The sequence below is a fragment of the Desarmillaria tabescens genome (assembly GCF_030435595.1).
Source record: "Desarmillaria tabescens strain CCBAS 213 chromosome Unknown EV420scaffold_45, whole genome shotgun sequence".
Taxonomy (NCBI): Eukaryota; Fungi; Basidiomycota; class Agaricomycetes; order Agaricales; family Physalacriaceae; genus Desarmillaria; species Desarmillaria tabescens.
The window spans coordinates 1,633-20,229 of record NW_026848344.1 but is presented as its reverse complement, the minus strand read 5'-3'; the positions used below and the strand labels follow the sequence as shown (position 1 = coordinate 20,229).

Sequence of the window (18,597 nt, the reverse complement as noted above, 5' to 3'; positions counted from 1 at the left end):
AGTGCCCAAACTGATTTGGACTACTTAGTTCTTTGCGCAATTTATGCGGCATAAATTGCACATCTGAAACCATCCAGATGATACTTCCATCGTGACAAAATGCTCTTTTAGCGATACAACCCCCGGATCGCTATGGATTTCGTGTAAACTTGTACACTCGCATCTTCATATTATTCTCGCCCGAAAGAAATAACCTGTTGTTCAACGACTGTGTCGAATGTAGATAATAGCAACAGGCCATAATTACGGAAAATCTGCCGTCCCATCTCCGCTTCGTTTGTCATCGTCTGACTCTAGGCCCTCCTCCAGGTCTAATCTTAGGTGAAAAGAGGAGCCGCTTTCAGCACTCATTTCGGTACTGTCTTGGTCGATCGACTGATCTCCAAACTGAAGCGACGACACAATGCTTTCCTCGCTCCAGGAATTATCTAGGCGTGTATGCCCAGCGGTGATACGGCCGAACAAAATTGTAGGCACAATTCCCTAAAGATATTACGGTCAAAATGGTAAGGCTGAAATGGATGCTGGATGCAATCACCTTCATCTCGCTGGTTACGAGAATCAAATAGCTTCCGACTCTGGCGTTATTACGAACTTCAAACACCAACAGGACCACTAGGCAAGCCGAGTAAAGAAAGGCCGAGTCTGCTATGACCCCTATTACTCTGCGATATGAGCGAAGTCCTTCGGCAACGCCACTAACTTTGAGGATGCGATATATAATCAAGATGGTGCACCATAGTAGGGTGGCCATGATGAGCGAGGAATATAGCACAGCCCAGCTGACAGAATTTAGAGTGAAAAGGTCGGATAGATGCTGTATGTTGCCGAAAACATTATCGTGGAGTATAATTCCTCTACTAACTGGGGGACGGCGATGAGTCGCGGGTACCGGTAACAGACCAAATGCATCACAGACTTACTGACTGCCATAGTAGTACATATAATCGGAATGAATACAGCGCGCCAAGACCGTCCCCAAACATTCCAACAACGCCAAATCTACGATTAGTTATGAGAAGGCTGCATCAAAAATAAAGGAGACGTCATGCCAAAGTGGTATCTGCCAGGAGAGTGCTCAGAGCGGCATTGATATTCTCCGTTAAGTCCATTGGCATAGATCCATACACTGAAGCCTCGTATGTCGTCCAGAAGTTTTGTCCATGGGTGATGAAACTTCGACTAACACTCATCCAGTCATAGAAAAGGGAAAAAGTCGCCATGGCATACAGAAGGAGAACAGTGATGATGAAGAAATGTGGCCCCCGAGAATTTTGGCGGTTTTTGCCTGAAACTACACAGGATTGCAACTTGTCAGAATGGTACATCATTGGTAAGGAGTAATGCATGAACCAAGGATCCACATCGTTATGCCCACTACTCCAGTGTAAAATCCTGTAAATAATGAGTTGCAGACAGTTCGATGGAAGTGGATGGATCCTCTGACCATGTAATGACGCCCAGAGGACCGCTCCGTTCAATGTTCGATCCAGACATTGGAGGATGTCCTGGACTTGACTGTTGGTTAACTCTGGGATAGGTGTCCCGGCACTATAAGTTCTGGAGAGCATTGATCCTTGAAGGAAGAGCAGAGATGGGTTCTAATACTTGCTACTACAACATCAGTGCTTTATGTAGAATAAACCTAGCACAACGTAATAAATTGAAATCACCATTACCAAAGACATTCGATGCAGCCGCTGTGGCCCATCATGATCACGCCCAGATAATGATGAGTTTCAGGAAGCCAAGAAGCACGGGGTACCCTGAACCTCTGAAAGGTGAGTATTCTGGCATGTCAGTGGAGACCTGACGGCTGCCGAGTGAAATTCTGTCTATGTTATGGTGGTCCGGCACTTGATTTAAAAAAGAGCTGGCATTCGAACAGACTCTGGAGACTGGGTGGTGGAGATCAAAATTATTTTCCGGAAAACGAGGGGAGCGGCCATCAGTATCCAATAAGAAAATCTTGACAGCAACGCGGGGTTTGATAGAAGTTTGATCCACTGAGGGACGAGAGCCTACGGCAAAGCGAATGTTGGACCGCGGCGGTTTGAAGTCTTCTCGACGTTGACATCAACGTTATTTTTGCATCGAGTCTTGACTCGCTCAGACCTGTACCTTCATCTTGAATGATGGCAGGTTCGTAATTTTAAATTTACAACGACCTGTGGTGTAAATCTGAGGTCCAACGGCAGTACTTGGCAGGCTCATCCAACGTGCTTATCGCATACCCGTAGTTATCTCGTACAAACGAGCTTGTATCGATAACCTGGGTGCGTGATCTTTACAGGATATCAAGGCGCACGGTCTCTTAAGTTCCTCATTATTGACTGTCTCCTATGGACATCGGACATGCGAAGAATTCGCTGGATTATAATTCAGTGCTACTAAGTACAACTGAAGCACCTGACTGAGGGTATGCTCCATCTGCCATCTGAGCAGCCAAATTCGAATCAAAATGAGGCTGTGACTCGCTCGGACTCGAACCTAGAAGCATTAGTACCTCGATCGAACACCATGAAGAGCGCGAAGTCGCACCAAGTACAATAAACCTGGAATATATGCGAGTTAGTTAAGGAACCAGTTCTAATCGCCCCCTAACTCAGACTTTCGTATTTTACGACGTTGCTTTCCACGTTGCGGGCAGGACTGAGTTTAGCCAAGTCAAAATCCATCTCTGCGGTCACAAAGGGACAACCAAATACATTTAGTAAAGGCCCTACAAAAAATACAATAATCGTACATGTCCAATGTCCGGGTCAATACAAACTTCACGTTGCCTAATAATAGACGTTCCAGTACGATGAGCTAAAATACACCCAATCGTCGACCCAATCATCCTCACAGTCGTCCTCCCACGTCGTGACATCAACAATTTCCTCGAAGAGCGCGCAAATAAACTGCTCGGCCGCTTCCTCAAGCGTATAGACTAGAAGGAAGACCCTCAGTCAATAAACGGTCAAAAGAAGGCGAGCTTCAGATACATACCTTGGCAAGAGTTGCAATTGTCGTGGGCCAAGCAAAGGTCCTTGCAGTCTACGTAGTATAAGTAAAAAGAAAGCCTAGGTCACGAAAGAAGACACGCGTACCAATCTCATAGGTCACCTTGTCGACATATCCGCAGGAGAATGGGTTACGCTTGCCGGGCTTCCAGCCTTTCCGGTCATACCTGTCGACGAATACAGGCTCCCAGGTACACTTGTTATAAGGGCCATTGGGAGGGGCATTCAAATCCACAGACGGGCTGTACGGATCTAATCAGAACCGGGAGAAGAGAAGCCGGAGGAAAAACGTACGTCGTCTAGGCAGGGACAGTACTCTGGAACATCTGTTGGACAATGCTTGTCCGTTCCTGGCCAGGTCCAAGACGGCTTCCATGGAGCATAAGAACCATAGTAATCCCTTCCTTGGATGGTGTTGTTTCCTGTTTCCGGCTGGCGGGCGTTGATAGTGGCGAAGAGGCCGGGGACGACAAGGGCAGCAAGAGGGCGAGGCGAGTGAGAAGACCATGATGACGAATGAGTTAGAACGAGTAGACAGAGGGGGTTAGACGGGCATGGAGAGTTTGTCTGGAGCGTGAAGGCCTCTTTGCAGCCTCTTTATACACCTTTGTACGTCCCGGAGACGATACACAGCTGAAGGGCGAAGCATTCAGAGTAAGACAATGCCCGACATGAAGTCGGGAGGCGTGCGGTAATGAAAAAGCAGGGCAACATTCATTTCAAGGACCAAGCCTCAAAACAATTTTGCTTTGAGTAGTGAAATCCAGGTTGGATGGAGAGCGTGAATGCAACCTGTGTTGTAAGGGAGCCGCATATTCTCGAGCTAAGGACAACCGATTCAATCACTTTGGCTCGGCGGTGGTCATTCTGTGCATTCGTCGATCGCTGTCCAAGGCGATTTTTCCAAAAAGAGAAAGATTGATGATTTCCAAGTTACACCCAGTCACAACGAACCGCCCCGTGTCTTCGATTAAGGTAATAGCCGCTGGCGTTTCGTACATATGCGGATGCCAAGGCCCGCCGATTGAAAATTGGACGATCGTAACGATCATGTTGGCTCGGCGGTGTTGCATTCCAAGAGTTTTCTGGGTATGTAATCATTTGTCCAAGGCGATAGATTGTACCAGCTTTCGACGCTTGGCACTACAAGCGGTCCTAGCACAAGCGAGTCGCCGTCTGCATATCGTGCCCTATCTGCATCAAGCTCCGTTTGAAGGGAGCGAGTACTGATGCAGTGAAGGCTCAGTAAGAAACGCGTATAGATCGTTGAACTCCAGAAGAACCCTTCGCCACCCGCCAGACCTTTATCCATACCAAACAGGCCTATCAAACATCTCAGCTTACGGCCAAAGAACAAAATTCTATGCATCGCACCTGGATAACACCATATATCGTTGTTCTACGCTTCAGTTTAAACTGGGTCCTGGAGCCAATCCGTCTCAATTGCGGATCCGTAGTGTATGCCACCTTGGAGACTCGTCACACAGATCAACACGTTAACGCACGATGCTTAGTGCTAAGAAGTGGATGCTTTTCCCTCCATAACGAGTCGCCGGCTGGGCATCTTGGGACCTATAAACGTGGTCGGGATTGGAAGAACACAACAAGAGGAAGAACGCACCTAGTAGTTTGCGTCCACTTCTTCACGCGCACCCTTACGCATATCTTGCGCCACTACGAGGGTGAATATTGACGTTATGAAAAATATTAAAACAAATAGCCCGAAAAAAAGAGCCTGTACAATGTTTTCGCTCAGCAAGAAAATAGATAAGAAAAAGATCAGATAGCTCACCCCTCCTTCTTCGGAATCCCAGGATATTAGCTCGTGACCTGAGAGCTCAAAGACAGATGCAGGAAGAGAGGAATTCTAGTGCAGGTATTGAGTCGTCGTAGATATGGAGGTCCAAGAAGGTCCAGAGAGGTCCCGGGCTAAGCAAGGAGAGATTGTGACGTAACGTGACGTATCCTCTTCCGGGACCTCCGGGCCTGTCCCTCCGGTGACCGATCCTTCCTTTCCCTTCCACAATCACCACCGCATCTCAGTCTTGCTGGCAACGACGCCCTATGTGACGCTTTGTGACAATTTCTCCTTGATGAAGAGCAGCTGATGAGAGGATCAGTAGTTACATTGGTACCGTTGTCTCGCCTCGTAGTCAACCTCACTGATGTAATCATACCTCCTCAAGGTTTACCTGGACTACTCACAGGCTTGCAGGCTTCGAAAAGTGAGTTTTGGAAACGATTTTCTCTATTCTAAAAAGAAATTAAATGAAGCTTGTAGATATAGCTCGACGTTGCTACGCAATTATTGTATATGCACATGGCACACGAACGGAACTGACGACTCTGCACCGCCTAGCCGGCTCGAGATTGCAGTGTCGATGAGGAGACTCGGGATGTGGAACAATGGAGGGAGCTCGGGAGGAATGATCCACTATGGCAGCTCGTGCGAGGGAGAGACCGGTCATCGTTGTCGCCAAAGGCCATGGTCCAACATTGTATTTACAAATACTCTGTTCGATGGTTCATCGTGAACATTGTCGTGGTAACAGATCTTGTCGACCTTGTCGCGTAGTACAGGTGACAGTCCACGCATCGAAGGCAAACTAGTAGGAAATAAAATGTAATTCGAAAATTAGGAACAATACATATATGCTACGCATTTTCTGCTATTCCGTAGTCCCTGCTTTGCGAGCCTTCCTCTAGGCCTTCCTCCAGGTCCGGCGTTGCGCGCAAGGTCAAATCGCCTTCAGCATCCATTCCAGTGCTCCTGTCTTGGCTGATTGAATGATTTCCGAATTCAAGCAACGATACCGTGCTTCTCGAACCGCCCCAGTCATCATCTGGGCGTGTATGCCCTGCTGCAACACGGCCGACCAGGATTGTGGGCACAATTCCCTGAAAAAGGACATCTGAGCAAAGTTCGCATTGCAAAACGGGAGAAATTACCCTCATCACAGAGGCTACGTTTTCCAGATAAATCCCGATCTGCTCATTGCGAACTTGGAACGCTAACAGAACGGCAATTATGGCAGAGTACAGAGAGGCAGAGTCCACAACAACCTCTATTGCTCTGTGATACCTGTGGATACCTGTGGCAATGCCGGTGATTTTGAGGATACGGTACACGATGAGGATTGTGCACCAAAGTAAGGTAGTCAAAACGAGCGAAGTGTAGAGAACAGCCCAGTTGACAGACTTTAGGTCGTAGAGGATCGATGGCGGTAGGCCGCTCTCCAACCAGAAAGTACTATAATAGAGTACGAATGCCCTGCTCACTGATTTTGTAATGAAGATTTCAAGACAGAATCGTCTTAGCATATATTGGAGAATCATTACTAGAAACTTACCGACTCCCAGAGTAGTGCAAATAGTCGGAACGAGCACGACACGCCAAGACCGTCCCCACACAGTCCAGCAACGCCAGATCTGGATTGTTGTAAGTTGATCATACACAGAAAACGGAGACGGCCATACCAGAGAGGCGTCAGCAAGTATAGTGCTCAAGCAAGCGGTAAATCCTTCAATGATGCTAATCGGCATAGACGTGTTGGTGAGATATGCCGTCCAGAAGTTTTTCCCATTCATAATGAATGATTGAGTCAAAAATATCCAGGAGATGAAAACGTCGACAGTTGTGAAAATATATAGAAGCAGGATGACGATCATGAGGAAATGGATCCCTCGACCATGTGGACGATTTTTGCTTTGAACTGTAGATAATCGCAAATAAGAAAGGGTAAGATCGGTAGATGCAGAAGATATAAACCAGTGGTCCACAAGGTCATTGCCAGTACCCCGGTGAAGAATCCTGGGAAATAAGTTGGCATGCAGACAACCTATTATAAGCAGATGGTGTACCATGCATTAACACAAAGAGGATTATGGAATTTAGTTGAATGTCCAGCCACTGAAATATGTCGTCGATTTGGCTTTCGGGTAGCTCTGGGATAGCAGACTTGTTATCCATCCTAGTAAACATCAAGGCCTCCAGGAGGGAAAAAGAAAGAATCGTGCCTATTTTAGCGATGCTTTTGGTGCTTTATACTGACCAATGCATGGAAAATTTCCCTTCAAGATCAGCGGCAAAGATGAAATCAATGCATTGCTGTGTCACTGAAGGAAGGCGATGCTAATATGATCCCGTGCCCGCAGCTTGAGATGCCCCTGACTGATGGAAGTATGCCTTCTGTGATAGCGAAGAAAGACAAGAATCTGAGCGTTACAAGCCAATAGTATGTGACAAAAGATAGTGAACGCTGAGGTGTCTGAGAAAGCAAGTGTATAAATCTGATATAAATAGTCACATATGCAGCTCGTTTACGGCATATGAGTATCAATTTATCACCAGTTCTTGACCAGGGTGAGTGACGGGAAGGGATTTCCACAAGCGGTGTGATTCTACTGATAGAAATGATAATGTAAAAAATAGATATGACACTACGAATGGCTTACTTGACGATGCTGGGCTAATACGATATCAAGGAAGCCTCGGACCAACATGATGGTCGTTTAGTTCCGGATCGCATGGGGGAGACATCAAACACCTTGCTTTTGCTTCTGGGTGGACCCGACGCTTGAGACTATATCCTGCTGTTAGTACAAGCAGGACCAATGGACGATGAGAACATGCCAAAAGTTCCTTGTCCACGATATCTTCACATATGTTTCTCCATGTTGTTCTCATACCATGGACTACGTTGCGAATCGTTACTCAGGTGAGTTGTTGACGCCTGGAAAAGGTGGAGTTGTAGAGGTGAGTGGAACGGAAATTGCCATACAAGAATGCCGTATCGCGGCTTAAGCCTGTACCTGCATCATATGATGGCAGGATAGTGATATCGAAACAAGGATGTAGGTTGTAGCTGGCTCCAGCAGGCCAGAACATCGTGAACAGGTTCTAATTAGCCATAGATGAAGAGTAGAGTCCAAGAAAGAGAATCTAAGTTAAAATTTTCCTCAGTAGAAGAAACAGTAATGAGGAACAGAAAACATACCCCCTACTAGGCATAAACTCCTCGTCAACTCGAAATTACAGAACTCCGACCATTAGCCTGTATTTCTTCAAGAGATATACACGACAGAACAATATGGTCTGTGAGGAAAGCTATCCAGTAGTTGTGGGCTGGTTGAAGTCAAAGGCCGTGGTGTCAGCTGTAAAGCGAGCTTGTGACCGTGACTTCCGTATTTTCCCGTTTCTCTTTCCTTCCATTACCATACCCCTGCCTCCTGCTACCACTCAATCGCTCAGCCTTCGCATGGGCTTAAAGGCCCTGCCGATGCCGTTGCAGACGGTGCTCTGTTGTTACGTCCACAGATGGAGTCCCTTGCAAGGGATTTCATCTGTGCAGTGGATACATCCACAGGAGGTGTCCTTTGCGAAGGATATCACCTGTGCAGTGGTTACATCCACAGATGGGATCCTTTCCGAAAGATCTCACCTGTGCAGTGGTACTCGGTTGTTATGTCCACAGGTGGTGTCTTTTGCAAAGGATCTCACCTGTGCAGTGGTACTCGGTGGTTACGTCTGCTGGTGGTGTCCTTCGCGAAGGATCTCACCAGTCTGGTGGTACTCGGTGTTTCGTTCGCAGGCAGTCTCTTTCTCGAAGGAGCTTGCCTGTTTCGCTGTTCTTGGTTTCCGTTTCATCATTTTCATGGGCTAAGGCTTGAGCAAAACAACGGACCTCGTTTGTTGTGTGCACATGATGCTTGTGTTTCATTCCTGCAGTCTGTGGTTCTTTGTTTCTTGGTGGATGATTCATATGCTCCCATTGCCCTTGATATCTTCTCATTGCTGCTGACCTTCCATACACCTCATGGTCCGTGCACCATGTCTCACTCTCCCGTTACGCGTTTCACATTTGTTCACATGTTCTTTCACTGTCATTGATGATGCACATGTCTCATGAGCCATTTCATAACGCTCCTCCTTTTGGATGGCACTGATTCCCGCTACCTTGGTAGTGGGTCATGTGAGGTTCACTCCTGTTTGAACTTTTGGCATGAAATTGCAAACTAGCCGGAAATAAAGCTGGGGGCAGTGCGCATCCGTTTGTCTCTGATGGGTGCCAGTCCAAAAAACACTACTGTTTGAACTTTTGGCATGAAATTGCAAGATAACCGGTTTATTGACCGAAGACACTGTTCCATTTTTTTCCGCAACACTGCCATGGAAGCCGGAGGCAGTGAGCACTCTCCATGTTCCGTGTCTGCCCGATGCGTCTCGCTGAAAAAAACGCTACTGTTTGTGTTTTTGGCGTGAAATTGAAAGATAACCGGTTTAGAGACCGTACACCCTCATCCGTTCTGTTCCCTCTGGATCACGTGAGGGCACGATCCTGACCAAGCGGCATGGCGGCTCTTTTGACCACCTCTGTCTTTAATTCCTCATGCTTCACTGTCTCGTTGGGAAGGAGAAGTACCAACTTACTCTCGCTTTTGAAAACGATCACTCTCGATGTGGCAGTCTCATTCATGCTTCTGGAGGAATCTCTTCCGTTACCATTCACTGCGAGCAAGGACTTTCACGACTCAAATTCCACTCGTGATTGGAAAAGAAAGTAACGCCGTCGTTCAACTCGGATTTGACTGGTTTGTAGAACTCGTCAAAAGTCCTAACTTCCGCAAAGGTGTGTTATATCAACTACTGTTTTCTTTATCTCGTTTTACCTGATTATTTCTTTCAAGAGAATAACAAGCTACCTATTATCGCTCTGCAGGCTTTGATTGATCACTATGTTGCAATGACGGATCTTACCCGAGGACTTCTTACCCTCGATCATCGTGACCTTGCACACCAATTACATGGTCACGGTTGTCTTTCGTATACATCCTGCATGGATTTTCGCAATTTCGGAAGGCTGTTATTGGAGCATTTCCTCGCAGGCCTCTGTGCAGGCGAGGGTGGTTTATTGTGCTCTGCATTCATGACTCAGTGTCACACAGTCATGATCCATCCATCTTTGCTCTCTTTGTCATGTTTATTGTCATCAAACGCAGTGCTACGGATGCCATCGCCTATGCTCTGTGCCGTCATCGATGTTATTGGACTTTCATCCGACAGCGAAAGCATTCATGTACAGAGCGCCCTCCAGGAACGAGTGAATGCCACAATGCACATGCCCTACAATCCTCATCCTGACTACATTGTTCATCTTTTGACCAGGTTTGAGAGACTTCGACGTGAAGACGTCGTTAAAATCGCTTTAGCCCATGGTCTTGGCACCGAATGCAGTGTTGAAATGATACGTGCACGTGTCTGCGATCATGTTTTCAGGGGATCTTGTCTCACCTCTGTGCATCGCCCCTTGCTGACTGTTTGTCCCGGTTGTTTGGAGGTTTTTGCGGAGCTTTAAAGAGTTGATACTAAAGATTTTCTTCCTTTTCCTTTTCTTCCTTTCCATGTAACCCACCTATGTCTCACTCTCAATTCACTATTTTCTCTGTTCACGACGAGCTTGTTCGGTACTTGTTCGACAGTTATCTGTTCAACTCTATAGTGTCAACGTCATGGCTGTCTTCCCGTGGGCTGCTGACATCCCGTTCTTTGGAACTTGTTGTCCATTGCCGAGGAGAGCATGGTACTGTCATGTTAACCATGCGATTCCAGCCGTCCAGGATCCCTGACAACGACATCATTTTCGGTCGTGACTTCTCGGTGTTGTATCGCGAACTGTACCCGATTTATGGCTCCAGTTTGTTCTTTCTTATATTCTTTACACTGTTTTATTGAAGTATTTGTTGCAGTTGATGGTGTGTTGCATGACTCCACCGATGATGCCATTCCTGTTCGTTGTTTTGACAATGTTATCCCAAGGGATATCAATTCGGCGATTAATCCATCTTCCTCGACCGTCCTGTCTGTGACAGGTGCTTCCGCTGATATGCCTGGTATCAGGCTACCCGTAGATTTTGCGATTTTACATCAGTTTATGCAATCTACAAGCGGTACAGAGGGCTACAGTGGAGGCTTCGCGCTGGTAGCTAAATACTACATAAAGAATGAAAGCACGGCAGTACAGAACGGACTTAGAAACGACATCTCGAAGAGTCAATTCTACCAGCCGTCAACACGCCAAGCTAAGCCCTACCTAAACAAGACTATTACAGTCAAATCTCGGGGACTCGTCTGTATGGAGTATAAAAACCAAGAAGTTAAAGAATGGAATGAACTAGATGCCTCGTCACCTCGACGAGTAGAAAGAACCTGTCAGGAAAAATTGCTAAGTCGAGAAACAGATCAGCTTTCGAGATCAACTCAGGCTAGGAAAGGAATAACCTTGGAAGAATGAATAGCCGCGTTGGGTACCGAGATGACCGACTTTGATCACGCAGTGATCAACAGAATACAATCTCGGACCTGCAGTCGATCGCGATCGGTGGTTACATCCTCGAGATCCTGCGCATACCGCAGTATTCAATACATACGGCGCACGGCAGGCCTTGCAGACGGAAGAAGGAGCACCCACGGACTAGTAGGGCACTCCTCGGCGACAGAATAACCCGGCGCAGTCGCGTCGAACTGAATAGAAACTACGGAATGGCGCGATACTTGTAGGATAGTGACTCACTGTTTGTATTAATTCCAAAGCTCGTACCATAATTACTGTAGATACGGGCTCCTATACCTAAAACACGAATCATATAAATTAGCAGCGACTAGACGCATAACAGCAGGAAAAGCATTCCCCCCGCGTTTGTGCTAGTAGCCTGTATAGCTACCTAATCAATCACTGGTTTTTATTGCATATCCTCGACTGAAGTGAATTAAGTTACCAAAGTCAACCCATAAGGGCGACTACAGTAATCTAGAAGAGTTAAGTAGGAAGTAGAGCCGTCCCCGCGTTTGCGCCTTGCTAGTTAATTGAACTGCTCCACGGACAAAGGCCTCGTGTTCTCTCTCTCCGAGATTAGCGATCTAGACGTGCTGAGTCGACTTTAAATCAAAAGACCTCATCTAGTTGAAGTAAAATAAGCCCTAGAACGCTTTAAGTTCAAACAATCATCGAGTTCAAGGAACTCCAGAGTCTGTGTACTCTTTGCAAGTCTTGTACTTGAAGTCAGAACCTGAGCGTTCTTTGTAGAGTGATTTTGCACTCTTTGTAGACCTCGGAGTCTTTGGTTGTTTGATTATTTGAAGTGTCCACTAGAAGTTCTTCTAGACGACGTCGAAATGAGCATAACTTGCTCGACTATACCTTACAAAACAAGTTCATAAAACCCCGCTATCGCGGACTAGTGTACTTTGTGTAAAACACATCGAAAGAAGAATTGAAGTTGTTTTCAGGCAAAACCCCACTAGATTATCTAAATCTAAGTACATCGCGAGTGCTTCTATCGTACTCACCCTCGAACTTATATACATTGGTGATTGTGTGTGTGTGTGTGTGATTTAGTATCTAGATTGACAATCTAGACGCTAGTTTCATTTGCGTGCTGCCCGTTACCGAGCACATCACCACATCCATGTTAAATGGCATGGCTACTGGAAGTGGTCATAGTGCTAGACCATGCGCATCCACCACTGCTGATACCGCTGATACCGCTGATATTGCTGAAGTTACCGCTGATATTACCGCTGATACTGCTGATGTTACTGCTGATGGTTTGTCTGTGTCTGTGCCTAGTCTGTTGCATGGAGATTCAGATTCATCTGGTGTTGGATCCAGTATTCAACATCGCATTCTGACTTCCCTGTTTTTCAGTCATATTGCTACTGGTCCTCATGCTTCTCTCTTTGTCGAGGACTTCGATGTTATTCATGTTATTGCTCGCAGTCATGGCCTTACGTATGATGACAGTGTTGACATCATTACAATTAGACAGTCTGTAATATGGCATTTGATTGTAGGAGACTGCTATGAATCTCATAGAAGATTTAGAAAGCATGATGAATTTTTCAAGGACCCGAATGATACATTTGAGTGTGCTGTATTTGCATCTGGATTCACATCTGCAGTTGAACTCAGTTTACATACTGTTCGACATGTATTGAGTTACACAGGGCATGTTGCACATTTGACTTTATCGAAGCTTGGCGCTATAGTTGGGTCATTGGGCTTTAAAGGGTCCTGGACTAGGCAGAGAATGCTTAACTTTCTCACAGATTATATGCACACTCTTGATCCACCTACTCGGGGTTTTCTGGATGGTACTCCAACACTTGTTTTGGAGCGCATGGCCAAGGCTCACGGAATTTTTTCCGGTGTTAACACTACGATCTCTGACTTGATAACTGATCTCAGTGAACATTTTCAGGATGGAATATGTGCCCATCACGATGATACGACGTCTATGTGTGACGAACATCGCTCCCTTTCTGATATACCTCTTCGTTCAGACACAGACTTGTTGCTTGTTTGGATGGAATGTATTGTTAGAACCCTTTCTTTAAGAGCGTGTTGTCGCATCATGACCAGTTATGGTTTGAACCCCGATGTATCCACTGCAAAGGAAGCCTGTACTGTTATAAGGAATCACATTCACGGAATCCGAAAAGGCAAAAAATATGCAGAGTTTGTTTCTGGACAAAATGCTATTAGAAAAGAGGTGGTTCACGATGTGGACAATGAGAGACAAGCGCAGCTGGAAGAAGTTCAGAGTCAATGGCCAAGAAAGGCATCTCTATCATTGAAGGAATGCTTACTGTCTGATTTTATGCATGAAACTGGGAGCGACTCACTATGTATGTTTACATGCTCTTGTTGTGCTGCACGTTATCGTATACAAGACATTCGTCGACTGACTGTCAATGAAATTGATTTAACATGCTTATGGGTCGACGGTGAGGGTGGGACAGATGTCATGAAATGGCCCGGCACTGACAACAATTTGCCATTCCAAACAGGTGAACTCGCTGGATTACAATTAGACTCAAGCAGAATAGAGGTTGGTGTCGACGGTATCTCCATTCTAAGCATGTGTAAATGTTGTGTCAGGAGCATCCGTCGTGGTCGTGTTCCACGTCTGAGCCTTGCTAATGGGTTATATCAGGGACCGGTACCCCCCGAGTTGGCCAAATTGATGATGATCGAAGAGAATATGATCTCGTTATGTCATTCAAAGTGCACTGTAGTTCAGTTGAAAGAAGAAGGTGGTATCGAGAAGGACTACATGCAGCGAGGAATAAGAGGACATGTTATTGTTTATCCACAAAGACCATCAGAAATAGCAAGATTGTTGCCACCGTCTGTCAAGGAAATCACGTCTCCATTATGTGTACTCTTCATTGGTGCGTATAAGCCTTCGGATGAATGGCTCAGAACAAAGGCTAAACCCCTGGCTGTCAATGGGGCACGCATCTGGGCAGCTTTGAAATGGCTGAAAAATAATAATCCCCTTCATCGTGACATTGAAATCAATGAAACGGTCCTTCAGGAGTTAGACGACAATCCAAACTTGCCTTTTGTTATACAGCATATTTTGCCCAGTGCAGCCAGAGACACTCTGACATCGCGATATGAAGCATCTGTTGATAATCCCAAAGTACAATTGCCTGTACCCGACTCAGTGAATTTTGAGAGTGTCATTATAGCGGATGTTGATTTTTCTTCCTCTTTGAATAATCTTAAACAGGCCGCAATGAGGCACATCCACAAAAGAGGGGGGGGTTATATTGAACTTACGCATGATCCTTCACCCACGGACGAATTTAATAATCCTTTGTTGTTCCTGATGATGTACCCAACTTTGTTTCCATATGGCATAGGTGGGTTTGAGGAGCCAAGTAGAAGGATGAGTCTATCATTGCGCTCCCAAGTTAAACATTTTTTCAATCTGAACGATACAAGGTTTCAAGAGCATTATTCTTTTTTATTTTCTGCATTTAATATGCTTCAAAGATGAGAAATGTTGCTACGCACAAGTTTGAAAGTGAAACGCAAGAGTTTCATGTCTGTTGCTCGAAGTTTCGCTACTGTTTCCCCAGAAGCACTTCATATTGTCTCGGAGTGCATCTCTAGAGGTGATTATACAACGGCGAATAACCCGGAAGAGAAGGAGGTGTTGACATTGATGAAGGAAGTCAAGGCAGTAACTGCGACAGTTCCAGCTTCAGGTGCCTCTCATACAGTCATGAGGAATGAGATTCGTGGTCTGATGATAGACCAAGGCTCGCCAAGTTTCTACGTTACAATCAATCCCACTGACATCTATAATCCGGTGGTCAGTCTTCTGGCCGGTTCTGATATCGATGTGGATAACATACTAGGTGGAGATCTTCCAAAACATAGGGACCAAACTGTTCTTGTAGGCAAGAATCCCAGTGTCGCAGTGAGGTTTTTTAACATTTATATGAAAGCCTTCATAAAATGTATATTAGGTTATGATCCAAAACGAACCGACTTCGATGGAGGTGTTCTCGGACTGGTAAAGGCATATTACGGATGCGTTGAAGCCCAAGGACGTGGTACACTTCACTGTCACATGTTAGTTTGGCTAGAGGGATCATTGAATCCCAATGAAATCAAGGACCACATTGACAGGCAGGGCGACAAAGAGTTCAGAGATCGTCTGCTTTCATTCTTAGATGATGCAATCAGCAATTATATACCAGACATACCAGAAAATTCGGTTCCCATTCTTTCCGATGGTTATCATGCATCTGCCATAAGGGGAGGCATTGATTTACTGAATGATCGTGGGGAAAGAGACCCTGCACTCTGCCAAAGAGATCTGCATAATCTCATAAAAGATTGTCAGATTCACTCACACAGTAAAACATGTTTTAAGTATTGTGGCGATGGCGAACCCAAGGTCTGTCGGTTTGACCTCGACGAGAGCAAAATTAGAGCAGAATCTTCATTCGATTATGAAACCGGTGAACTTTGTTTGAGATGCCTGAATGGAATGGTGAACAACTTCAATGAAACAATCTTACGTGCGATGAGGTGTAACATGGATATCAAATTCATCGGATCTGGTGCATCTGCAAAGGCTGTCCTATATTATATCACTGATTATATCACCAAATCGCAACTTAAGACTCACATCGCTTATGCTGCTCTAGAGCTCTCTGTTAAAAAGTTGGGAGAATACGATCCCAACGAGGATGAAATCACTGTGAGAGCAAAGCGTTTGTTGCAGCGTTGTGCTTATACTATGTTATCACATCAAGAACTCTCTGGGCAGCAGGTCATGTCTTACCTAATGGATTTCGAGGATCATTTTACTAGTCATGAGTATCAAGGTTTGTACTGGGGTTCTTTCGAGCAGTACATTGAGAAACAAGATCCGTCTCCAGAATGCTCTGTTTGTCAATCGATCACATCACAAGACCTAAACCATGAGGATTCCATTTTGACATGCAACGTTGAAATACCTGTCAACATTTCGAACGATCCGTTGCAAAGCACTATGCAAGTGGACGTGTGCCCACAGAGTCCAGACAAACCCTCTATAACCTTAGCGGAGGCAATGGACATATTTGATGACCAAGGAGGATTCAATTTCGAGATATCGGATGAAAGAGAAACCATTGGTCTGACATTTGAACAAGATGAACAGTTGAGTGATGATGATTCCGATAATGAGAGTGAACATAGTGACAACGGTCCTGATGATCCTGCTGAGATCGAAGGTGATGACGAGGAAGAGATAGTTGTGTCCGTGGATGAAAGTGGCGAGTTGATCCCACGGGTGAGCAGAGTCACTGATTACATTCACCGTGGCCCTGCATTGAATGAATTATCATTATGGGAGTACATAGCTCGTGTTAAGAAAGAAAAAAGTAAGAAACTTGGTACAAAGTATTACAATGAAGATGATGAGGGCAATAGTGATGTCGAGTTTATGGCAGAACCAGAAATAGATCAGATGCTGTCAGTCGAAATGCTAGCACAAGGCGAACTGGGCCTCATTACAAGATGTTCTTGAGGACTGTAGTCGGAAAAGACCTAAGTTTACTTTCAGTTCTGAGCACATAGAAAAAGATACATACTATCAGGTGATTATACGACCAGAGTCACGGAAGGTACCTGTTCCTTTGGGTGCATCCATTCCCCCGTCGCGACAAGGAGGAAGTTTATCCATGTTACTGTTGATCTAATGCTTATTCTTTTCAAACTGTGGACTTCCGCTTCAGATTTGCTGAAATGCAGGGGAGTCATGGAGTGACGCTTTTGAAAGGTTCCGTACGATCTGTGCTCGTAATGTCTTGTCTGTTATCGATAACATGCAAATCATGCACGAATGTCGTGATAGTCGTGATGATCATTTTGCGCACTGTCGTATTCGCATGCCTGGAAATGCGTTTCCAGGATATGGAGGTCGCTCTCAGTTCGATGACAATTTCCAAGGTGACGAGGACACAGATGAAGCAATTCTGCAGCATCTTCAGAACCTTGACCGCGCAATGGGAGAACGTATGGATTTTATGAAGAGGAGTGTACACAACAGTCTCTGCCATGCTGAGAGCGTTGGAATGTTTAACAGAGTTTTTACAGAGCAAATCCAGTCGAGGGCTGAAAGAAACGGCATTCAGTCGGCCTCTGAGACAGGGGAAGAGTTAATTGACGAAGACGCACCTCATCAGGAAGCTATTTGGTTTAGCGAATACGAGAAACGGCATACTCTGTTGAAAAATAGTGCAATGGTTAACACTGTTCCAGAACCTTCTCCTTCTAAGCATGGTTCTTCATCTACCGCCAATGTCAATGATGGCAGTGCATTTCACGAAGCTTTCAACAATCCGATAGTTTTACCTCCTTCATTTCAGCAAGACATTCCTGCAACCGATGCAGACAAGGAAGTAGATGTTGACACATTGATTCAAAGTACACGCTGAATACAGAGCAGCAGAGAGCGTTCCGAATCATTGCTGAGCACAGTATGCAATTAAAGCCTAAGCCTCTGAGGATGTTTTTGAATGGACCTGGCAGTACAGGTAAATCTATGGTAATAAATGCGCTCCATGATTTCTTTGACTCGAGGAATCAGTCATGACGGTTTAGACTTGCTTCCTATACTGGTGTTGCTGCGAAAAATATATCTGGGCTGACGTTACACAGTGCTCTGATGCTGAACCAGTGAGGAAAACGTGGTTCTGTTCAATCAGGTTCCAGTCGAGACCTCATTTCCATGTGGCAAGGAGTGGATTATCTTTTTATTGATGAAGTGTCTATGGTTGGTTCGAAGATGTTGGTACAGATTTCTGCAGCGTTATGTGAAGCAAAGGAAGATAACATGGCATTTTTGGTGGTATCAACATAATTTTTGTGGGTGACTTTGCGCAACTTTCTCCTGTTGGAGATAGTCGAATTTTCAGTCACGTCAAGAACAGAAGTTCGAGGGCAGATTCCATTCAAAAACACGTACTGGGGAAACTGCTGTGGTTCTCTGGTCGATGTGGTTGTAATTCTGCACAAAGTTATGAGACAGGAAGGCGCTGAAAATGCTGACTTTGTCGATCTCTTGGGTCGATTGCGAAACAGGTGTATGTACAGGAGGCAGACTTCAAACTGCTGAATTCTAGACTGGCAAGTCGTGTTAAACCGGATTGGAACTCAGAAGAATGGGAGAATGCACCTTTGATAGTGTCAGAAAATGCAGTTAAAGACGCATATAACGATCAAGCCGCTCGAAGTTTTGCAGATTG

The 18,597-nt window shown here is 45.5% G+C and overlaps 9 protein-coding genes across 9 annotated transcripts; 6 read left to right on the top strand and 3 right to left on the bottom strand.

Moving 5' to 3' along the window:
- Positions 1-3: 3 nt before the first annotated feature.
- On the bottom strand, positions 4-1,673 carry EV420DRAFT_882192 (uncharacterized protein). The gene is made up of 5 exons (XM_060483849.1): positions 1,448-1,673; positions 1,053-1,395; positions 924-1,002; positions 539-864; positions 4-483 (listed from the first exon to the last, which is right to left on the bottom strand). The coding sequence occupies exons 1-5, from the start codon at positions 1,495-1,497 to the stop codon at positions 244-246; spliced, it is 1,038 nt and encodes a 345-aa protein (XP_060325967.1). The 5' UTR covers positions 1,498-1,673; the 3' UTR covers positions 4-243.
- Positions 1,674-2,795: 1,122 nt separating this feature from the next.
- On the bottom strand, positions 2,796-3,774 carry EV420DRAFT_1568978 (uncharacterized protein; the record flags this gene model as incomplete). The annotated part of the gene is made up of 5 exons (XM_060474204.1): positions 3,637-3,774; positions 3,296-3,572; positions 3,093-3,257; positions 2,992-3,039; positions 2,796-2,932 (listed from the first exon to the last, which is right to left on the bottom strand). Coding segments are annotated over exons 1-5 (645 nt in total), but the record flags the coding sequence as incomplete, so codon positions are not given.
- Positions 3,775-5,612: 1,838 nt separating this feature from the next.
- EV420DRAFT_1568968 (uncharacterized protein) lies at positions 5,613-7,147 on the bottom strand. The gene is made up of 7 exons (XM_060474203.1): positions 7,023-7,147; positions 6,867-6,963; positions 6,775-6,816; positions 6,483-6,718; positions 6,356-6,434; positions 5,955-6,283; positions 5,613-5,903 (listed from the first exon to the last, which is right to left on the bottom strand). The coding sequence occupies exons 2-7, from the start codon at positions 6,871-6,873 to the stop codon at positions 5,661-5,663; spliced, it is 936 nt and encodes a 311-aa protein (XP_060325965.1). The 5' UTR covers positions 6,874-6,963; positions 7,023-7,147; the 3' UTR covers positions 5,613-5,660.
- A 1,388-nt stretch (positions 7,148-8,535) lies between these two features.
- Positions 8,536-8,954, top strand: EV420DRAFT_1568961 (uncharacterized protein; the record flags this gene model as incomplete). The annotated part of the gene is made up of 1 exon (XM_060474202.1): positions 8,536-8,954. A coding segment is annotated over one exon (354 nt), but the record flags the coding sequence as incomplete, so codon positions are not given.
- Positions 8,955-10,338: 1,384 nt separating this feature from the next.
- On the top strand, positions 10,339-11,088 carry EV420DRAFT_1714371 (uncharacterized protein; the record flags this gene model as incomplete). Its single annotated transcript, XM_060479670.1, has 3 exons — positions 10,339-10,699; positions 10,752-10,984; positions 11,038-11,088. Exons 1-3 carry the CDS (start codon positions 10,420-10,422, stop codon positions 11,086-11,088), a joined length of 564 nt encoding a protein of 187 aa, XP_060325963.1. The 5' UTR covers positions 10,339-10,419.
- Positions 11,089-14,045: 2,957 nt separating this feature from the next.
- Positions 14,046-14,849, top strand: EV420DRAFT_1276348 (uncharacterized protein; the record flags this gene model as incomplete). The annotated part of the gene is made up of 1 exon (XM_060467954.1): positions 14,046-14,849. One exon carries the CDS (start codon positions 14,046-14,048, stop codon positions 14,847-14,849), a length of 804 nt encoding a protein of 267 aa, XP_060325962.1.
- Positions 14,850-14,852: 3 nt separating this feature from the next.
- EV420DRAFT_1219922 (uncharacterized protein) lies at positions 14,853-15,170 on the top strand (the record flags this gene model as incomplete). The annotated part of the gene is made up of 1 exon (XM_060466445.1): positions 14,853-15,170. A coding segment is annotated over one exon (318 nt), but the record flags the coding sequence as incomplete, so codon positions are not given.
- Positions 15,171-15,296: 126 nt separating this feature from the next.
- On the top strand, positions 15,297-16,250 carry EV420DRAFT_1218433 (uncharacterized protein; the record flags this gene model as incomplete). Its single annotated transcript, XM_060466434.1, has 1 exon — positions 15,297-16,250. A coding segment is annotated over one exon (954 nt), but the record flags the coding sequence as incomplete, so codon positions are not given.
- A 934-nt stretch (positions 16,251-17,184) lies between these two features.
- On the top strand, positions 17,185-17,787 carry EV420DRAFT_1647830 (uncharacterized protein; the record flags this gene model as incomplete). Its single annotated transcript, XM_060478086.1, has 1 exon — positions 17,185-17,787. One exon carries the CDS (start codon positions 17,185-17,187, stop codon positions 17,785-17,787), a length of 603 nt encoding a protein of 200 aa, XP_060325959.1.
- Between the last annotated feature and the right edge of the window lie 810 nt (positions 17,788-18,597).

Excerpts from the sequence above, each read along its gene's own strand:
- EV420DRAFT_882192 (XM_060483849.1), bottom strand. The coding sequence starts at position 1,497 with ATGTCTGGATCGAACATTGAACGGAGCGGTCCTCTGGGCGTCATTACA. Across the intron at positions 1,396-1,447 it reads CCTCTGGGCGTCATTACATG|GATTTTACACTGGAGTAGTG; the intron begins GTCAGAGGATCC and ends CATTATTTACAG. Across the intron at positions 484-538 it reads TCGTAACCAGCGAGATGAAG|GGAATTGTGCCTACAATTTT; the intron begins GTGATTGCATCC and ends TAATATCTTTAG.
- EV420DRAFT_1568968 (XM_060474203.1), bottom strand. Across the intron at positions 6,719-6,774 it reads AATGACCTTGTGGACCACTG|TTCAAAGCAAAAATCGTCCA; the intron begins GTTTATATCTTC and ends GATTATCTACAG. Across the intron at positions 6,284-6,355 it reads TTGCACTACTCTGGGAGTCG|TGAGCAGGGCATTCGTACTC; the intron begins GTAAGTTTCTAG and ends TTACAAAATCAG.